This window comes from Pseudophryne corroboree (assembly GCF_028390025.1).
Source record: "Pseudophryne corroboree isolate aPseCor3 chromosome 3 unlocalized genomic scaffold, aPseCor3.hap2 SUPER_3_unloc_29, whole genome shotgun sequence".
In the NCBI taxonomy this organism is placed as follows: Eukaryota; Metazoa; Chordata; class Amphibia; order Anura; family Myobatrachidae; genus Pseudophryne; species Pseudophryne corroboree.
Genome location: NW_026967518.1, coordinates 1037020 through 1056517, shown reverse-complemented (window position 1 = coordinate 1056517; position 19498 = coordinate 1037020). Strand labels below are relative to the sequence as shown.

Below are 19498 nucleotides of genomic sequence, written 5' to 3'. Positions count from 1 at the left end.
ATCGTGGTCCAATCCTTTCAAGGATCTGCAGAAGGGGATGTGTCCTTGGGTGTGGTAAGAGCTCTATGGATTTACGTACAGGTTACGTCATCCATCAGTTCTATAGTAATGAAATGCACCCAGCACCGAATCTAATAATCTATAAATGTTATACAAAACCAGCTAACCTATAATTTTTTCTGTAATAGTTCAAGATTATTCAGCTGGAGGTGCTCCGACAATCATGTTTAAACCTTATAAACAACAACAATTCGGCAGAGGCCGAAAAAACTCTCACTGTAACATTAATTTATTAAGTATTTAATAAGGATGTATTTGTTATAATTAACGTTTGTGGGGGGACATTAAACAATGAGCATAACAGTCGTGAATTTATTTTCACCCCCTTTATCTTAATGAATATTATTAAAGGTTATGTTTTAAATAATTAATCATATCAATTTAAATTAACATAATATAAAAGAGTGCTCCAAAAAGGCAATCCCTTTTTTTTTTTTTCGGCCTCTGCCGAATTGTTGTTGTTTATTACGTCATCCATCAGGTCAGACCATTTGTTTGTCCTTTATGATGGTCCAAAGAAGGATTGGCCAGCATCTAAGCAGACTCTGGCCAGATGGATTCAGCTTACCATTAGACAAGCTTATATATCCTGTGGTAAACGGGTTCCGTTTCAGGTAGGTACCCATACTACCAAATTGGTGGGTGCCTCATGGGCGGCAGCCAGACATGCCTCTACTATTTAGCTTTGCAGAGTGGCAATGTGGTCATCTGCACACCCATTCATGAGATTCTACAAGTTTGATACGTTTGTATCCAGAGATTCAAGGTTTGGACGATTAGTTTTGCAGGCCACGGACAGCACTCCCGCCCTTGGGAGTAGCTTTGGGATGTCCCCAAATGTCTAACCTGTTCCAGTGTCCCCTAGTGGATGAAAGAGAAAAGAGTATTTTGGTACTTACCAATAAATCCATTTCTCTGAATCTACTCGGGGGCACTGGACGCCCGCCTCGGTGCTGTCAGCCTGCTGTCTTCTTGTTAATAAAACAGTTCATGCAAACTGTGTTAGATTCTTTTATGAAAGTTCTTGGTTGCCATTTGATTTGTTGTTACGGTAGGCTCCTCACCATAGTCTTGTAGTTTCCTGTCCTCTTCTCTCTGTCAAATTTTACAAACTAAGGGATGGGGCGCACAAAGGGGGAGGAGCCGGCTGTGCATAAAATTTCAAATTTTAGATTGTGCCACACCTCCGGTCACTAACTTCACATCCCAACTGTCTAAGCTGTTCCAGTGTCCCCGAGTGGATTCAGAGACATGGATTTATCGGTAAGTACCAAAATCCTCTTATTTATTGATCATTATAAAAGGGCCAAAAGCAAAGCTTTTAAAAAAATTAACCAAAGTTTTGGTTATTTTTCGATATAGATATTTTGTTACTACACAGTGATGACGAATCAATTGGATGGTGATATTGAAGTAGTATTCTCTATTTTGGATATAAATCAGAGACATTTAGTTACTCTGATACTGCAGATATAAGATTTAAAGATAATTGGAATTCCACATCAGGAAACTGTGAAAACATCCATTTATTTTGGGATCTACTTAAGCTCAGAAAAAGAGAGCAGGATTTTTATTTTCATGGTGTAACTCTGTCGGATTACCACCGTGAGGAAAAAATTCCACGTGGGTTCCGTGTAAAAAATGTACTGACAATTGGGAGATGGAAAAAGTGGATAGCAATCCTCAATAAATGCTCTTATGATTTAATGTTGGTGATAGAGGAGGTGACACGTGAATTAACATCAGTGAGGTAACAAATTGAGAGTTTTGAGGGATTGCATAAACCAGCTTTAACAACAGACCCTATGAATAATTGGTATGAAAATTTTCCTCCCAAATTGAGAAATATTGGAGAGAACTGATTGAGTACAAACGGAACAAACGTGAGAAAGTAAATAATGATTATACAACTAAACAAGAAGTACCCCTGGCTGTCCGGTGCACCCAGTAATAGGAGGTTCCAAAAGAAACAACCATTTAATAGACATGCATACCGCGAGCTTAAAAAAGGAAGTGTGGGTGTAGGAAATTGGCGCTGTAAGGGAGGTAGGGGAGTAAAGCTGATGGTTCAGCTGGGAGATTATGGTTTTAAATGAGCAAAAGGAATACTTATCTGAATGATTTCTCTGTAAGTTTCTGGACCTTTGGGGGGAGATATCTTTCCTCCAGGATCCGTGAGGTCATACGCAGTAGAGGTATGGAAAAAACAAATAAAGGATTTTTTGAGTTGAAAATCCTCAAAAAAATGTAAAGAAAAAATATATATGTATATATGCGTTTTGTGATGACTAGTACAAGATGTTTTCAGGTAAGATGATCGTACCTCACTTACACAAAGTGAGCGAGGTATACAGCATATAAAGGTTTCTTTTACATGCAAATGGGTGGCGTACCTAACTTACAATAAAGAATGGTGACATAAACACATCATGGTATCTTTGTATGCTGAGCTGCGTACCGGTACTCACTGAAAGATGCGTATTTCGTCTGCACATCAAGGTATCTTTATCCAAGGCGTGTTCTTATTAAGGCACCCATATATATAAAAAAGGGATTTATTGGATAAAAACAAAAGGGTTTACACACGTAAGGAATGTTGACCACAAGGAAGGAGAGCTGCCAGACAGGGGAACTTGTAGGACCATCAAAAGACAGATCCACCAGGCCTGGTACCAATAGGACTAAAAAAATATAAATGAATCTAGATGGTCGTACCTTTCCCCAGTCGTGCAGATGGCAATCCAAGTGACAAGGATCCTCTTTCCAGCCAACGCGTTTCGAGATAACTCTCTTTATCAAGGCTGGTTGTACATTCCAAATGGTGCATATGTATAATGAATGCAAGGGTTCTCTAATTGCGTCACTTCCGGTTCCGGACCTGACCGGAAGTGATGCAACGTCATTAAAATTTCTTCTTTTACTATATAAAAACATCTTAAATTTAATAACCAAGGTCCCTGGTAGTGGGGACTGTATGTCTGGTTGATACTGGGAGTATAGTGGAGGTGTGCGCTGTCAAAGAGAAAGTATGTTTTCGTCCGCGTCCGGAAGTCGCCGCCGGGGGTTGTGGGAAAAGTAGTTTCTAAGTTCCCCATCAGGCCGAGACCGGAAGTTGCCGCCGGGCATTGTGCGGAAGTGTGCTGGGAGTATAGTCGAGGTGTACGCTTTCAGGGAAAATGTATGTTTGCGTTCGCGACCGGAAGTCGCCGCCGGGACTTATGGGAAATGTAGTCTCTAAATTCCCCATCGGGCCACGATCGGAAGTTACCGCCGGGCATTATGGGGGATGTAGTGTCTTAAATGCCGGAAATTCCGTCATAATCTGGATCCATAGTGCGGCCAAAAGGTGTTTACAGGCTGCAGCTGTGCATGAAAGGAAATCTCTTAGCCGGAAATGCCTCCAGGATTTGTGGGAGATGTAGTCTTTAGATGGAAGGCTCTATCCAACACTGTCACTAAGTTTCTCTTTTTCTTAGGAGATATAGCGGACAGCCATTCAGCCAATAGTGGCCCTTGTGATTTATGGAAGATGTAGTCTTGATAGTGGTTTTTGTTTGATGATATGAATAAATTATTTTCTCTGTTGTGATGAGTCTTCTTGACAGTAAATTAATAATGAACTGTGAAAAAAGTGAATAAATTAGAAAAAGGGAAAAAAAGTAAAAAAAAAAATTTTTTACAACATGAAAAACACAATGATTAAATTGGAATTGGTTTCATGAGGTAGTTTAAAGGAACCATTTTAATTCAAAGTCATGGTCATGGCATACCGCGACACTGATTCATCTACAGAAGGCCCAGCATTAGCTAGTGAGGCAGACAATCAAGAATCTACCTCAGGTCTCCCCCCTTTAAGCACCAGAGCACAGCTTGCAGACCCAATCGGTGCTACACGAGGCGGGCGAGGCAGAACCAAAGGTCGCGGCACAGGTCGTCCATATCGCCAGATACAGAAGTTATATTCAATCTTTATGGAAGTAATATTCAATCTTTCTGATAGAATACTCACCCCTTTAGAGGTGAAGGTATTATCAAAGGGACTAAATTTTGTTCCTACAAATAAATGGAACCCGTTTGAATGGAAGGTGGAACAGTATAAATTAGAAAGACAACTACGGCTGAAATAATTTTTTTATTCTAACAAACCTCAAGCTATTCCTACCAAGAACATTCCTATGATACTAAAGAAGAAATCTAAGTTTGACCCTGCCTCACAGAACACATCCAGTAAAACCTTTTGTAGGACGTTAGATTCTCAGGTTCAGGCAGCAACTAAGCAGAATACATCTATTAGATCGAAATTGACATAAGAAGAATGGGAAGCATTGCACTGTTTAAGCAAGTATGAAGATGTGGTACTTCGCTCTGCCGACAAGGGCGGAGCAATTGTAGTGCAAAACACGAGTGATTATATTGATGAATTGAATCGACAACTCAGGGACAGTGACACATATCGGAAATTGTCTTCAGATCCGACAGGAGAATTTAAAAAGGAATTGGATGGAGTGTTGAAACAAGCATTCAATTCTACTATTTCACAATCTATATTTGATGCTTTGTAGACGGCATACCCTATTGTGCCGTTGTTATATTCACTGCCGAAGATTCATAAAGATAATCAGCATCCTCCTGCTAGACCAATAATATCAGCTAGAGGTTCTTTATAGCAAAATGTCTCTATCTTATGTGATTATTACCTGCAGCCATGTGTTCAAGCACAATCTACTTACTTGAAGGACACAACTGCATTACTGAACAAGTTATCTGAGATGGAAAGTGTACCTGATAATTGCTTATTGGCAGTTATCGATGTTAAAGGTTTATACACGTGTATACCTCATTCAGATGGTCTGACTTCGCTCAGGACACTGATTGAGGGTAATATACTGTATGAAGGTCCGAATGGGGATTTTTTCCCTGCACCTACTACAGCTAATTATGCAACGGAATAATTTTTTGTTTAATAGAGGTTACTATGTTCAACTCCAGGGCTGTACTATGGGAACCAATGTGTCCCCGGCATTTGCGAATAGTTATATGTTCACAGTGGTGGAAGAGTTGTTCCTTAAAAATATTGAAGTTCGAACTAAGGTACTTATGTACCAATGATATATAGATGACCTACTCCTACTGCAGACAGGCACCAGGGAAGATCTAGAATTGTTACTTATATCACATAACCAGTCATCTTCACCTGTAAAATTTACATACTTGATGGATCCTATCAGTGTAAATGATTTGGATGTCCATATAGAAATTTTGCACAGGAAAATGTGTACGGATATGTTTGTGACAGACACAGATTGTAATAATCTGTTGGTGGCTTGGAGCCATCGTCCCATTTCCCTATGTAGAGGATTGCGGTATTCTCAGATGTTGCGCGTAAGGCGCATAGCAAGTGATGAGTCTAAATTAGCAGCGCCACTGGATGTTGCTGTTAGTAAATTCCTGGGGAGAGGATACAGGTTAAACGATTTGAAGGGTCTCAAATAAAAGGTGATGAATATTCCACGTATTAGTACGTTAAAATCAAACAAATCTGCTGTTAAAAAACAAGAGAGATTAATATGGGTTATCAGGTTTAATACACAAAGTAATAAAATGAATGGGATAAGTAAAACATTCTGGCCCATTATACAGACAGATAAAGCTTTGAGTGGATTGTGTAAAGTACAGCTAATAACAACATATAAACGGGGGAATAATATAAGAGATTATGTAGTTAAGACTAACATACATGCTCCAACTACAATTTGCTAGAAACATCTTTTGTTGCTGTACTTTCCTATCTACTCAAAAGCCTGGAAGCTTTCAGGGCCTAAGATGTATTACATGCAGCCATATGTTGGTGGGAGATATGTTCTGTCCCCCTCATTCAGGGGAAAAATATACAATTAGATACACCAAAAAATATGTGGTGTATTTATTGTGTTGCTCGTGCGGACTTCATTACGTCGGTAAAACAGAATGTATGATGAAGGAACGCATGGCGGGGAATAGACATGCGATTAGATCTTCATTGAACACGGGCCACAGTGACCAGCCAGTGACCTGGCACTTTCTTAATGCTAAACTCTCCATAGCGGTGTTGAGACACCGGATTATTGATTACATCCCACCTCTGGAGAGGGGTGGAGACAGGGGTTTACTATTACGTAACGCAGAAGGTAAGCGGATTTTCACACTAGATACCCTCTCTCCGAGGGGACGTAACGAGCAATCGGGATTATCATGTTTTCTGTAATAAAGTGGACATAGTGTCTATAGGATTCCCTTGATATTGCTTTTGCTGATCTATTTACATGCTAGGAATGTGATATTATATAATCAGCTTATATTGTCTTTAGTCACTTTTTTGGATTGATTATGAATAGAATATGACACAATAGTGAGGTGTCATGAATAAGATAAATGTAGTCATCGGATGGATAGTACAAAATGCGCCTGTCCCATATACTGGGTGTGGGTTGGTCTATTTTGTGCTTTACTTTGTCTACTGTTTTTAATCAATCAGCTATTTGTTATATGTAATAACATTTTGTATAATGTAGAGATGAGCGGGTTCGGTTTTACTCGGTTCTTAACACCAGAATTATCGCAAGTTCTTTTTTTCTGGATTTGGGTACCGAGTAAAACCGAATCCGCTCATCTCTGTTATAACATTGGGTGCTCTGGTCCCACCCTCCAGTGACGATGATGCCGACGCCAGACTCCTAGCGATTACGTCAGTTTTTACGGAGCGGGAGGCGGCGGGCGGTGTGCGCCGTGGAGGGGAGGACAGAGGTATTTAGGTGAGTGAAATGTATTGTGTTGTATCGTCCTGATGAAAAAGTTCAATGAACTCTGAAACGTTGACTTAAAGACGTGGTGTGGTCTATTCTCCTGAAGTGCCCGGAGTGCCGCCGAAGGGGTAACAGTAATATTTAAATATTGCAATATTTTTGGATCTCCCTTCCTGGGGAGGAAAACAAATCTAAAACCACATTAGTAATTAGATATCCTGGGTTAGAATAGTAACATACAGATGGAGCCAGTGTTATCTTAGCTGGCCCAGGCGTGACTACGCGATCCATCCACCTAGTCATGCCGGGAGTACACAGAGACGCTCCCATTCAGACCGACTCTGTCCAGGAGCGCGGATTGAGACCCTCTCCATTCAAGTGAATGGGGTACATCTTCGTCCGGGCGCATGTGCCCATCCAGACGGAGATGCTCACAGTGACTAGGTGCGCTTAGTCACACAAAGAGCCAAGATTATGGAGGCTCCATCTCTAGTACACATCAGCAACAGCCATGTAAGCAGTAGGTCATGTGACATGTAAGCAGTAGGTCATGTGACATATAAGCAGTAGGTCATGTGACATGTAAGTGGGTGACACGATTATCCCAATAAGCCCTCGTGTACTGACTATCACCATATTATGGTGACTGTGGCTGATACACATACTAGATTATAGAACTGTCCTTTCTATATACTGTGTATAATTATTAGTTTGGGGATTTAGACTTTGTAGCTGTATTTGGAAGTGAGAGTGAAGCCGGTTTCTGTGTTCTTTACACCTGGGAGAGGATTGCGCACCTCTTATATCCGATTGCTGCACCAACACGAATGTGACGCGGCCAGGACCCCACAGGGGACTGTGCTGACTTGTATATCTGTGTGCGACTTGTGCTGTGCTACGTATATAGGGGAATCCAATTAGCCTGATTCACCCCCTTCACCCGGCCTGCCGAATTCACCTAAAAGTGCCCAATACCTGTCGGGCAGCGAGCACTTTTTTTCAGCAAGATCCCCGCCTACATAAAGTGCAGCGGAGTCACAGAGCAAATCCATCCTGCAGCTAATCTGATTCCCCTAGAGACTCAGTCGCACACAGATATACAAGTGTCACATTACTCAGCAGAGTCTCCTGGTGCGTCTCTACTCTGCATAAAAGTCACCTGATACCAGCAGAGTTGTACGAGACCTGTCAGCTCACTCACGCCAGGCTTCTCCCACTATGTGGTATATTGAGGCTGGCTGTATGAGGACACATCTGTAATAGCCTCTAATGCTTATTATCTCTCCATAATTACATATGGCGTATAGCTTGGGCGTCACACACAGTGCAGATACAGTATTCAGTCTTACACATAATTATATGTATCTATAACAGCTATAGGGGCTTATATAATAGCCTGCAAGATGCAGACGTGGGAGCAATTTGTATTTCATACACAGATAAAGAACACAATAGTGTAATATTGTAGGGAGGATTCACACCCCACGTGTCCAAACAGTAATAGCAGGATAGTGTCCACGTCCCTCTCACAGTCCAGATAGTCCCACTTCCATTCTACCACCTGAATGTGACGGACAGTGACCGCCATACAAGCTCTTACACGCATGATTATACGAAACAGAATGATGGAAACTCCTATAGGTCACATAATCTTCTGGGGTCCACTCCGGGATTAGACATATAAGGGCGGAATTATTCCGACGGGAATGTAAAACAGAAAAAAAGATATAATGCAATAATTAGCTGCAAACAAAAGCTTTTATTATGGAATCATACAGAGGAGTATCCGCACCATATAGATGTAACATACAACAAACCACCGCAGATGGAACCCGGGTGACTCTAATGCACATGGTAATGTATATATGGATAGGATCTTGTATCCCACAACACTCCTGATTAAGATGATCAGATGAGATAAGAATGGGAAACTAGAAGTGGAAACACGTTCCTATGGCCGCCATATTGTCGTGCAGCAATATAGATAGTACAAGCTGGCATTACACAATCACACAAAGCACAAGTTACAAAATAAACAACAGAACAAAGAACTAAGCATGTGGGATATATGTAAGAACTAGAGGAGCATTAATGAAATGAGTAATAGGTCAGTCATCAGCCTGCTTGTGAAGGGCTCTAGGGTGGAGGCCTCTTGGACTGTGCGAGGCAGCAAGTTCCATGGCCAGGGCTACAAAGATAACATTTTGACCCCCAAATGCATTATGGGAGTTTCCTGGTACTGCTGGTAACAGTCCTTTCTCTGCAGCAATAAACAAGTGAGGCAGTAGGGAGGCAGAAGCAGCTTCTGGTACCTTGGACGATGTAATGTTGGGCTGGGAAGGTCAGTTAGCCAATTATTAAATAGATTTTCCATCTTACAGGCAGCCGGTGGAGGGAATAGAGAATGGGTGTTATGTGGCAGGAACGGGCTGGTTAGGTAACAGACTGGCTGCTGCATTCTGTACAAGCTACAAGCGGTGTAATTCTTTTGCTGGGAGACCCAGGTAGAGGACATTGCAGTAGTCTGTGTGAGAGGATACAAATGCATGTATGGCTGTAGGCAGGTCTTCTGAGGGTATCAAGAGCTCGATTTTGGCTATGGTCCTCAGATGGAAGAACGAAGATTTGAATGTGGCGGATACCCGATGTCTGTGTCAGCCACAATCCAGGACCACACAAAGTTTCCGCAGTCAGCATTTTGTCACTCAAAAGCATAAGTCATGATGGTTGGTAAAGCTGTAGTCTTGTCCTTTGTTTGTGAACTTCTATTACGTATCACTAAGACTGAGTCACAGCCAACTGGCATCATCCACCCCTGGAGCTCAGCTAGACAACCATTTAGGATGGGATGTAGTTAATATCCCGACATTCAGAATCCCGACAGCCGGGAATGCCGACAGCACTCGCCACAGCTATTCTCACTCGTGGGTGTCCACGACACCCATAGAGTGGGAATAATACCTGTGGTGAACACAATGAGCCACCGCGCCTGCAGCATAGCGAGAACAGGGAGCCCGCAAGGGAACTCTTTGCACTCACCCCACTGCTGGTATATTGACAGCCAGCATTCTGTCCACCGGGATAGCATTACCATCCCATTTAGTATTGGTGTTGGGTTCTCAGTACATGGAGCAAAAGACAAGTCATCTGCACAGAAGTGGTAGGCCAGGTCATGTATATTGCAAAAAGTATAGGAGATAGGATTGATCCTTGAGGAACAATGCATGGCAATGATGATTATACTCAAGAAGATTAAAATGGTTCCTCACTTGGGTAATGTCTAATGTGTTCAACAAGATCTGATTTATTTCCCACACTCAGGGAATGGAAACGGCTTCTCACCTGTGAGTTCTCTGATGTTTAACAAGATGGGCTTTACTTAAAAAACATTTCCCACACTCAGAACATGGAAATGTCTCCTCACCTGTATGAGTTCTCTGATGTTTAATCATATTTGAGCTCTGTGTAAAACATTTCCCACACTCTGAGCATGCAAATGGCATCTCAACTGTGCGAGTTCTCTGATGTCTAACAAGATGTGATTTACTTGAAAAACATTTCCCACACTCTGAGCATGCAAATGGCCTCTCACCTGTGTGAGTTCTCTGATGCGCAACAAGATTTGATTTATTTAAAAAACATTTCCCACACTCAGGACATGGATATGGCCTCTCACCTGTGTGTCTTCTCTGATGTTTAACAAGATTTGATTTCAGTGTAAAACATTTCTCACACTCAGAACATGAAAATGGCTTCTCACCTGTGTGACTTCTCTGATGTGAAACTAGATGTGCTTTACGAAAAAAATATTTCCCACACTCAGAACAGAAAAATGGCTTCTCACCTGTGTGACTTCTCTGATGTGAAACTAGATGTGCTTTACTAAAAAAATATTTCCCACACTCAGAACAGGAAAATGGCTTCTCACCTGTGTGACTTCTCTGATGTGTAATAAGATTCGATTTATTTAAAAAACATTTCCCACACTCAGAGCATGAAAACAGCTTTTCACCTGTGTAACTTCTCTGATGTTTAACAAGACAGACTTTACGTAAAAAACATTTTCCACACTCAGAACAGGAAAATGGCTTCTCACCTGTATGAGTTCTCTGATGTTTAATCATATTTGAGCTCTGTGTAAAACATTTCCCACACTCTGAGCATGCAAATGGCATCTCAACTGTGTGAGTTCTCTGATGTCTAACAAGATGTGATTTACTTGAAAAACATTTCCCACACTCTGAGCATGCAAATGGCCTCTCACCTGTGTGAGTTCTCTGATGCGCAACAAGATTTGATTTATTTAAAAAACATTTCCCACACTCTGAGCATGCAAATGGCCTCTCACCTGTGTGACTTCTCTGATGTTTAACAAGATTTGATTTCAGTGTAAAACATTCCTCACACTCAGAACATGGAAATGGCTTCTCACCTGTGTGACTTCTCTGATGTGTAACAAGATTTGATTTCCGTGTAAAAAAATTGCCACACTCAGAACATGGAAATGGCTTCTCACCTGTGTGACTTCTCTGATGTGAAACAAGAGCTGATTTGCATGTAAAACATTTCTCACACTCAGAACATGGAAATGGCCTCTCACCTGTCTTAGCAGGCTGATGGGTAATAAGCTTTGTGGGCTGCGTAAAACATTTGGAATCTATAGAACAGGTAAACACTGAATCTACTGTCAGAGCTGTAACAGATGCACCAACATCAGAGTGATCAGGAGAACATTTCCCAGGATCAGAGGGATCAGCTGATAGAGCTGGATGTATAATTGGGGTAATGGGGTTATCTCCTGGAGAATCCTGTATTCTGTCATTATCTTTTATGTCGCAATCCGGGGATAACATTAGATGTCCTTCTGAGATATTCCTGCTTGTGTGTCCATCTGCTGGAAATAAAATACATTATGGAAATTCAAATTGGCAAATAATTATAAAATGAGTAGACAAGACCCAGGATGTCATAGGGTACAATTGATAACACTGTAACTCGTACTATAGTGCTGGGTTTGCTTTAATGTTTAAAAAAAAAAAAGACCAAAATGCTTGGACTGGAGCTTGATCAACGCTGAAAGCTCATGTGGGATTACTAGAGGTGACATGGACGCTGATGTGGGATTACTAGAGGTGACATGGACGCTGATGTGGGATTACTAGAGGTGACATGGACGCTCATGTGGGATTACTAGAGGTGACATGGACACTCATGTGGGATTACCAGAGGTGACATGGACGCTCATGTGGGATTACTAGAGGTGACACGGACGTTCATGTGGAATTACTAGAGGTGACATGGACGCTCGTGTGGGATTACTAGAGGTGACATGGACACTCGTGTGGGATTACTAGAGGTGACATGGACGCTCATGTGGGATTACTAGAGGTGACATGGACGCTCATGTGGGATTACTAGAGGTGACATGGGTGCTCATGTGGGATTACTAGAGGTGACATGAGCGTTCTTTTGGGATTACTAGTGGTGACATGGACGCTCATGTGGGATTACTAGAGGTGACATGGACATTGCTATAATAAAATACCAAAGAGAAAGTGTTCTCCTGTTTGCGCACTAATAAATAATATATAACCTTTATTTAGTACAGTAAAGTATGTAAGATAAATCAGTGATACATTAAACAGAAAGATAAGTATATAAAGAGGTGAATAAAGTAATAAAAAAAAATCCAAGTGTGTTTGTTGTTAGAAATCAGCATGTATATTATATTGGGTGTTAATTGATTCAGTGTTGGTAATTCTGTTCAGTAATAAATTACACTCAATAAATCTTATTCATACCAGGTCTGGCTAAATTACACGTTATATTCTATTGTGGCAGAGTTTCCTCCAGCGGTAATCGCAATGTAACGTCATATGTATAAACACTTCATGGGGGGAATTCAGTTGATCATAAAATCTCCCTATCTGTTACGCACACCAGTGCTAACAGGAGTATACCGGTGTATGAACAGAGAGGGATGCGAAGCAAACGAACTCACAGACAGTATAACATAACATACACAGGAGGTGATGGAATAACTAATAAACACAAAGTGAATGGAGAAGCCCAAAGGCTCAGGAACTGGGTGTCTCCCTAGTGTCAGGAATGCTCAGATGGAATAGAGCGGACAATGAAGTGAGATGTAGTGATTTAACATGTGGAGCACCCGAAATGATGTTGCTAAGAGCAACAGAAAAAACCCCAAAGGGTTACCAACGGGTGTGGGAATAAACTCCTTGGTCAGAGATAGAAATATAGACACAATGAGAGTATCCACAATCCTAACCCCCACTTGCAGGGCACAGGTTCAGCTTACTGCCACTAAGCTGACACCTGGACGCCCTGCACAATGAGGGAGGATTAAGCAAGCAGGTCTGAGAGTACAGCCGCAAACCTGCTAGGTTCACAGAATAGCAAAAGAACCCCAGCAGGTTAAACAACTGACTCCAGTCTTACTGCTAGGTCCGGATTGGCAGAATGAAGTCCCGAATCCCAAGGCCTATTCGCAGTAAGCAACAAGTAAATACAAAGTCACACAGTACTAGCTAACTCTCTGGAACTGACTAACAAACAAAGATTCAGCAGCATTTGCCTAGCCTGAGAGGATGGTTTATATAGCAGGTGCTGTCCACGCCCCACTCAGACCTCACAGACTGTGAGCACAAAACCAGCGCCGGATTCCCTGCCGTGCACAGAGCCTGTAACCACTACACAGTAAAAACTCGGACCGGAGTATCAGGTGCGCAGGTAAGCAATGTAACAAGGCAATGAGGAAGGCTAGTCAGATGCTTGGCTGCACTGGGAGAGGAATCAGCAGCAGAAAGAAAGAAGTAATAATGCCACTGTATAGGTCATTGGTACGGCTTCATCTAGAATACTGTATTCAGTTCTGGAGGCCATATCTTCAAAAGGATATTAATACATTAGAAACTGTACAAAGGAGGGCAACTAAAATGGTGCATGGCGGGGGCGTGGCCTGGCAAGTGAGCTGAGAGGAGGTGATTTCAGTGAGCTCCTGCTGGCCCTGCTCTTTTTCTAGCTCTAAAAAGTGAATTGGGGGCTTACACACACCTGCAAAGTAGTGTACCCTCTCCCTATTACACCTGGGACTGGAGGGTCTGGACTGCAGAGCCGGGGAGCCCTTTTCAGGGTTCCTGCAGGTTGCGGCCTTCCCCTCCACAAGAAGCCGGGGACTGAAGTGGGACTCCCCCCCCCCGCCCGGAGACGTGGTTGTGCGGGCCGACAGACGGAGGGACCTGGGTGTGCACACGCACACTCCGGAGCATCGACTGGTGATCTCCCCGGAGCCTGAGACGTGCAGCTGATATCGGGACTGAGGGGTGCTGGCGGCGGCGGCTCCGTACGGCAGGTGAGTCCCCTCTCGCGGGTTTACTCCGGCGCAGCATCGGAGAACCTTCCCCCCCTCCCGCCGCTGTCCCTACCCCTCTCGACTTGCCTGCTACAGCCGGGTGCGTGCCGCGGAATCGGGGAGCAGACCATTGAGCTCCCGCGGATAGCGGCCTAGCAGCTTACTACAAGCCGGGACCTGGATTTTACCGCCGGGCCGGCGAGGTCCGCGGTTCAGGCTCCCCACCCTCACCCTCGCTCCTGAGCACTCAGCACGCCGCTGCTCACCTTCTTGGAGGCCTCCCTGCTGCCCTTGAATTGGACCACGCCGTAGGCCGCGCTGCTTGGCGGAGCTGAGGGACGCCCGGCGGCCATCTTGGAGGGGTCTCAGCTCTTCCCTGGATCTCCAGCTTAGTAGCACCCACTGACCCCCGGGATGCCTATTAGATACCCCTGGGTATAAATATCTCCACACAGCCTCACATTACACTGCTGTGAAGCTCTCTGCACTGCTGCTGGGAGAATACCCCTGCATGAGCACTCTCTCTCCCCAGCAGTATATCCTCAGATTGAGATCTCACGGGGACAAGCTGCCCATACCAAGTCCTCTCCGATAGGTCTGTAATACTCCAACCTATATCCCTGTGTTTCTAAAAGCACCTCTGTGGTGCTTTCTCTTGCACCCCTACATATTACAGCTGCGGTGATTTAGGGGTTTCTCATACAAGCCTCAACCTCCGGAATCTACACTCGTGCACTACAGTGCACCTGGATGCCCCCCCCCCCCCCCTCCCCGGCCACACTCTATGACCTGCCTATGATGTGATCTCACCATGTGATACACCCGGTCCTGTGGGTGACCCTCATGCTATAGGAGCTTCCCCGTCCCTGACTAGGTGTCGACTACCAATCTACCTCATCCCTCTCCGTCACTATGCCTAAAGGAGGGAAAAAATCCAATGCCCATAACTTGGTGGGCTACTTCAAGAACTCCACCCCGTCTTCTACTCGGAAATCATCATCATCTCCACCTGTATCAGCAACGTCCGATCACGACTCGGATGATGACGCTTCCTCCACTCCTGCCACTAAAGCAGACGTTGCTCTTCTTCTGTCCGAGATGCGCAATATAAAAAAGTCAATCCGTGCAGAGGTGCAGGAAGCTATTTCTGGTCTGAAAACAGACGTGGACAACCTGGGATCCAGAGTTGACGCTGTTGAAAGGAAACAAGAGGAGCTTATCGCTTTTCAACAAGAATCGGAGCAGGAGATGGCCCAAATGCGTACAGATGTTATGCTACTAGCTGATAAGCAAGAAGATATAGATAATAGAGGCCGGCGGAACAATCTCCGGATCCGCAACGTTCCCGAGACGGTAGAACAGTCCCACCTCTCTAATTACTTGCTCCGCCTGTTCCGCTCACTCGTTCCCTCAATCCCTGACGATATGCTACTCCTAGATAGGGCACATAGGGCCCTACGTCCTAGATCCCAAGATGCTAAAACACCGAGGGATGTAATCCTACGTTTTCACTATTTTGCGGTCAAAGACCAAGTCTACGCCAAAACTCGGATGTCTCCAACCATATCTTTCGAGGGCTCCGACCTCCTAGTTTTCCAGGACTTGTCACCGGTCACGCTGAATAGACGAAGAGAATTAAAGGACATAACCAAAACCCTAAGAGATAACAATATCAGATATAGATGGGGCTTCCCCTTTGCCCTACAGGTCCGATCTGATGGTAAAGTCCTCTCTGCTAGATCCCCCGACGAGGCCCTCCAACTGCTCCGCCACTTGAACATCTCTGGCCCTCTGTCTGCCTCGCAACGCCCTCCCCCAGTCGACACCTCTCCTTCTCCCAAGGCCCCGTCCCCCGTTTGGAACACAGTTGGTTCTGCCTCCCACACTCCTAAGGGCACATGACTTTACAACTGGTGCGGCCCCTGTGCGGGCCTCTCCCCCGCAACGGCTATCACGGGATCTCCAGATGTCGTCTGATGCTCCATCAGCGTCCACACACTCGGTGGACCCCTATGTTTAGTTAATGTTTCCTGTTTTTAACATGTATATGTCTGTGGGGGCTGGGCCTGTTCGGGCCCTGGGACCGGGGGCCTCCGCGGTTGGCCGCGCGGCCCCCGAGCCCGGGTGTCCCGACCGGGCCCCGCTCTCTCCTATGCGCTCCTAAATGGTCGTAACGATACTGTTCCCTTTTGGTGTATTGTTTTTTTTTTGTTTTTTTTTCTCTCTTTTTCTCCCCCCCCTCCCTCCCCTGCGTTTATATGCTTATTCTTCTGTGACTTGGGTAGTGGGGACTCACGAGCCTCCATCTCTTTTGAGGTCGGATAGACGTCACACCATATTTACACTCTGCTCTTTTAGTTTTGCTCCCCCTCCTCGCCCCCCCCCCCCCTCTCTCTTCCCCCTATAGCTCCTTCAGCCTACTAAATACAATTTGCGCTCTGCATGGGTTCTACCCACACACGGAACCCGGTGCTCACAATCCTCTCCTCTGAGCGGCTGGGTTCACCCATCCCCCATTCGGCCCTTAGGGTCGACGTCGGACGAAATTGGCCCGCAGGCCTGTTTTTTCCCTGGGTCCGACCAATGAGAATAGACTCTCTATGTTTGTTCATTGCTATCACTACCATACATCTGTCTCTCCTCTGTTCTCTTCTTACCTATCTTCTTTCTTCTCAGGTCTTCTTCCCTTCTCCTCCACCTTTCTCTTCGGGGATCCCGCCGGTGCGCTTCAGTCTGAGTGGTGCCCCAATCACTTCCCATGGTTCTTAGAATAGTTTCCCTAAACACGAAGGGCCTGAACAGTCCACACAAGCGCTCTCTCCTATTTCAAACCCTCAAACAACTCAGAGGCGATGTTATATTCTTACAAGAGACCCACTTTTCGGGCACATCACACCCTGAACTTAGGTCTAAAACATTCCCACACACATTCCATGCTTGCGATCCTATACGCAAAAAGAAGGGGGTCTCTATACTCTTTGCTAGCCACCTTGCTTTTACCCCCTCCAACATATTAAGGGACCCTGAGGGTAGATACCTATTGTTGGTGGGACTGTTGAACGGGACCCCCTACACATTCCTGAATGTTTACGCTCCAAACCAACTTCAGGCCCCTTTTTTCCATTCCCTGAATGGCCTACTAGCTCTGCACAGACGCGGCAATGTGGTTCTAGGTGGGGATTTTAATGTGACCCTAGATAGCACCCTGGACAGATCTAAACCTTTACCCAGATCAATGCGCTCCTCTCACTCACGTAATGCAGCTGCTCTGAACCTCTTGCTATCCCGACACCTTCTCTTCGATACATGGAGAGTGAAGGAGTCGACCGCTCGGGATTACACTTACTACTCCTCTATCTACGATGTCTATACAAGATTGGACATGCTCTTTCTGAGTACAGAACCTGCCCAATGCATCCTAGACGCCTCCATTTACCCTAGTACGTGGTCAGACCACGGCCCAGTCACGGTGGACATCCCAGGTCCGCACCCTCCCGCTCGCCACCCTACGTGGCGGCTGAATGACAGACTCCTTCTTAATCCTCAAACGAAGGCCCACATAGCAGCCGAAATTTCTCATTACTTTCATACAAACACGTCCTCGACTATTTCTCCTATGTTACTGTGGGATGCCCACAAGGCGGTTTTACGTGGTTGCCTGATTAGTGCCTCCTCTTTTAACAAGAAGGCTAGAACCAACCGTATCCGGGAACTCTCGGACTTGGTCACATCCCTTTCGCTGAAACACAAAACATCAGGGGCAGAAGCGGATCTTTCTGCTTTGTCCTCTGCCAAGGGCGAATTGAACATGCTCTTGACGGCTAAGGTGGAAACTAGCTTGAAATGGCTCAACCAGTCTTTCTACGAAAAGGGGGATAAGGCGGATCGGCTACTAGCTTCGCGGCTTCGGACTAAGTTGGCAAGGAACAACATTCAGTCTATTCAATCTTCCCCTGGGAAGAAAACCTGTGATCCCAAGCGTATCACCGAGACTTTCTCTAGCTTCTATAAGAAGTTATATAATGCTTACGGGCCCTCACATTCTAGTCCGGACTTTCTTACGGAAGTGCGTGCCTTTCTGTCCCAATGCCATCTACCTCATCTATCCCCAACGATCTCCGCGAACTTGAACACTAGAATCACCGATGAAGAAATTGCCAACGTCATTAAAGATTTGAAACCCAACAAAGCTCCCGGCCCAGATGGTTTCTCTGCCGTCTACTATAAGACTTTTCTGCCTCAGCTTATGCCCCACCTTTCGACCCTATTTAATGCTGTCTTACAGGGTGCCTCTTTTTCTAAATCGGCTCTGGAGGCCAAGATCATAGTTATTCCCAAGGATGGCAAAGATGCAACCAACTGCGCTAACTATAGACCTATATCGCTGCTCAACTCGGACATTAAGATATACGCGAAAATCTTGGCCCTTCGATTGAACAACGTATTGCCCCACCTTGTCCATAATGACCAGGTGGGATTCATCCCGGGTCGTCAAGCCCGCGACAATACGAGACGGGTCATCAGCCTTGCTCATCATATCAACCTTACCCGTACCCCTGCTCTTATGCTTTCTCTGGACGCGGAGAAAGCATTTGACAGGATAGGATGGCCCTTTATGTTCGAAACTCTCGCTCATTTTGGCTTTCGAGGGGAATTTCTCACGGGGATTCAGGCTCTATACTCGGCCCCGTCAGCACGGGTATCCGTGAATGGAGTACTGTCGGACCCTTTGGATATCTCCAACGGCACCAGACAGGGATGCCCACTCTCACCCCTGATATTTGCTCTGATAATAGAACCGCTGGCCGCACACATCCGGACTTCAAATGATGTTGGGGGTGTAGAGGTGGGGAGCTCAGTCTACAAGATTTCCCTGTTCGCGGACGATGTCCTTCTTTCACTCTCCTCACCACATACTTCACTGCCGAACCTTCTCCAGCTTCTCTCGGAGTACGGACATGTCTCGGGATATAAGGTCAATTGGTCCAAGACGGAAGCTCTCCCCTTCCATATTCCCTCTACCCACCTAGCTCACATGCAATCCAACTTTAAATTTTCTTGGTGTGTTTCTAAGATCCGTTACCTGGGAATATACATCACGCACCGCTATGGGGACCTCTATAAGGCAAACTTCGCCCCTTTGCTGGTCAACATCAAGGCCGATCTTCATAAATGGCAGTCCCTAATTATATCTTGGTTGGGTCGTATCATAGCTCTGAAAATGAATATACTCCCCCGCCTACTTTATCTATTTCAGACGCTGCCTGTGAAAGTCCCGGACTCT

At 44.9% G+C, this 19498-nt stretch overlaps 1 protein-coding gene across 1 annotated transcript; it reads right to left on the bottom strand.

Annotated features, from left to right (window-relative positions):
* Positions 1–8950: 8950 nt before the first annotated feature.
* LOC134983919 (gastrula zinc finger protein XlCGF71.1-like) lies at positions 8951–14567 on the bottom strand. The gene is made up of 5 exons (XM_063949529.1): positions 14462–14567; positions 11443–11535; positions 10771–11082; positions 10222–10410; positions 8951–9030 (listed from the first exon to the last, which is right to left on the bottom strand). Exons 1-5 carry the CDS (start codon positions 14565–14567, stop codon positions 8951–8953), a joined length of 780 nt encoding a protein of 259 aa, XP_063805599.1.
* Between the last annotated feature and the right edge of the window lie 4931 nt (positions 14568–19498).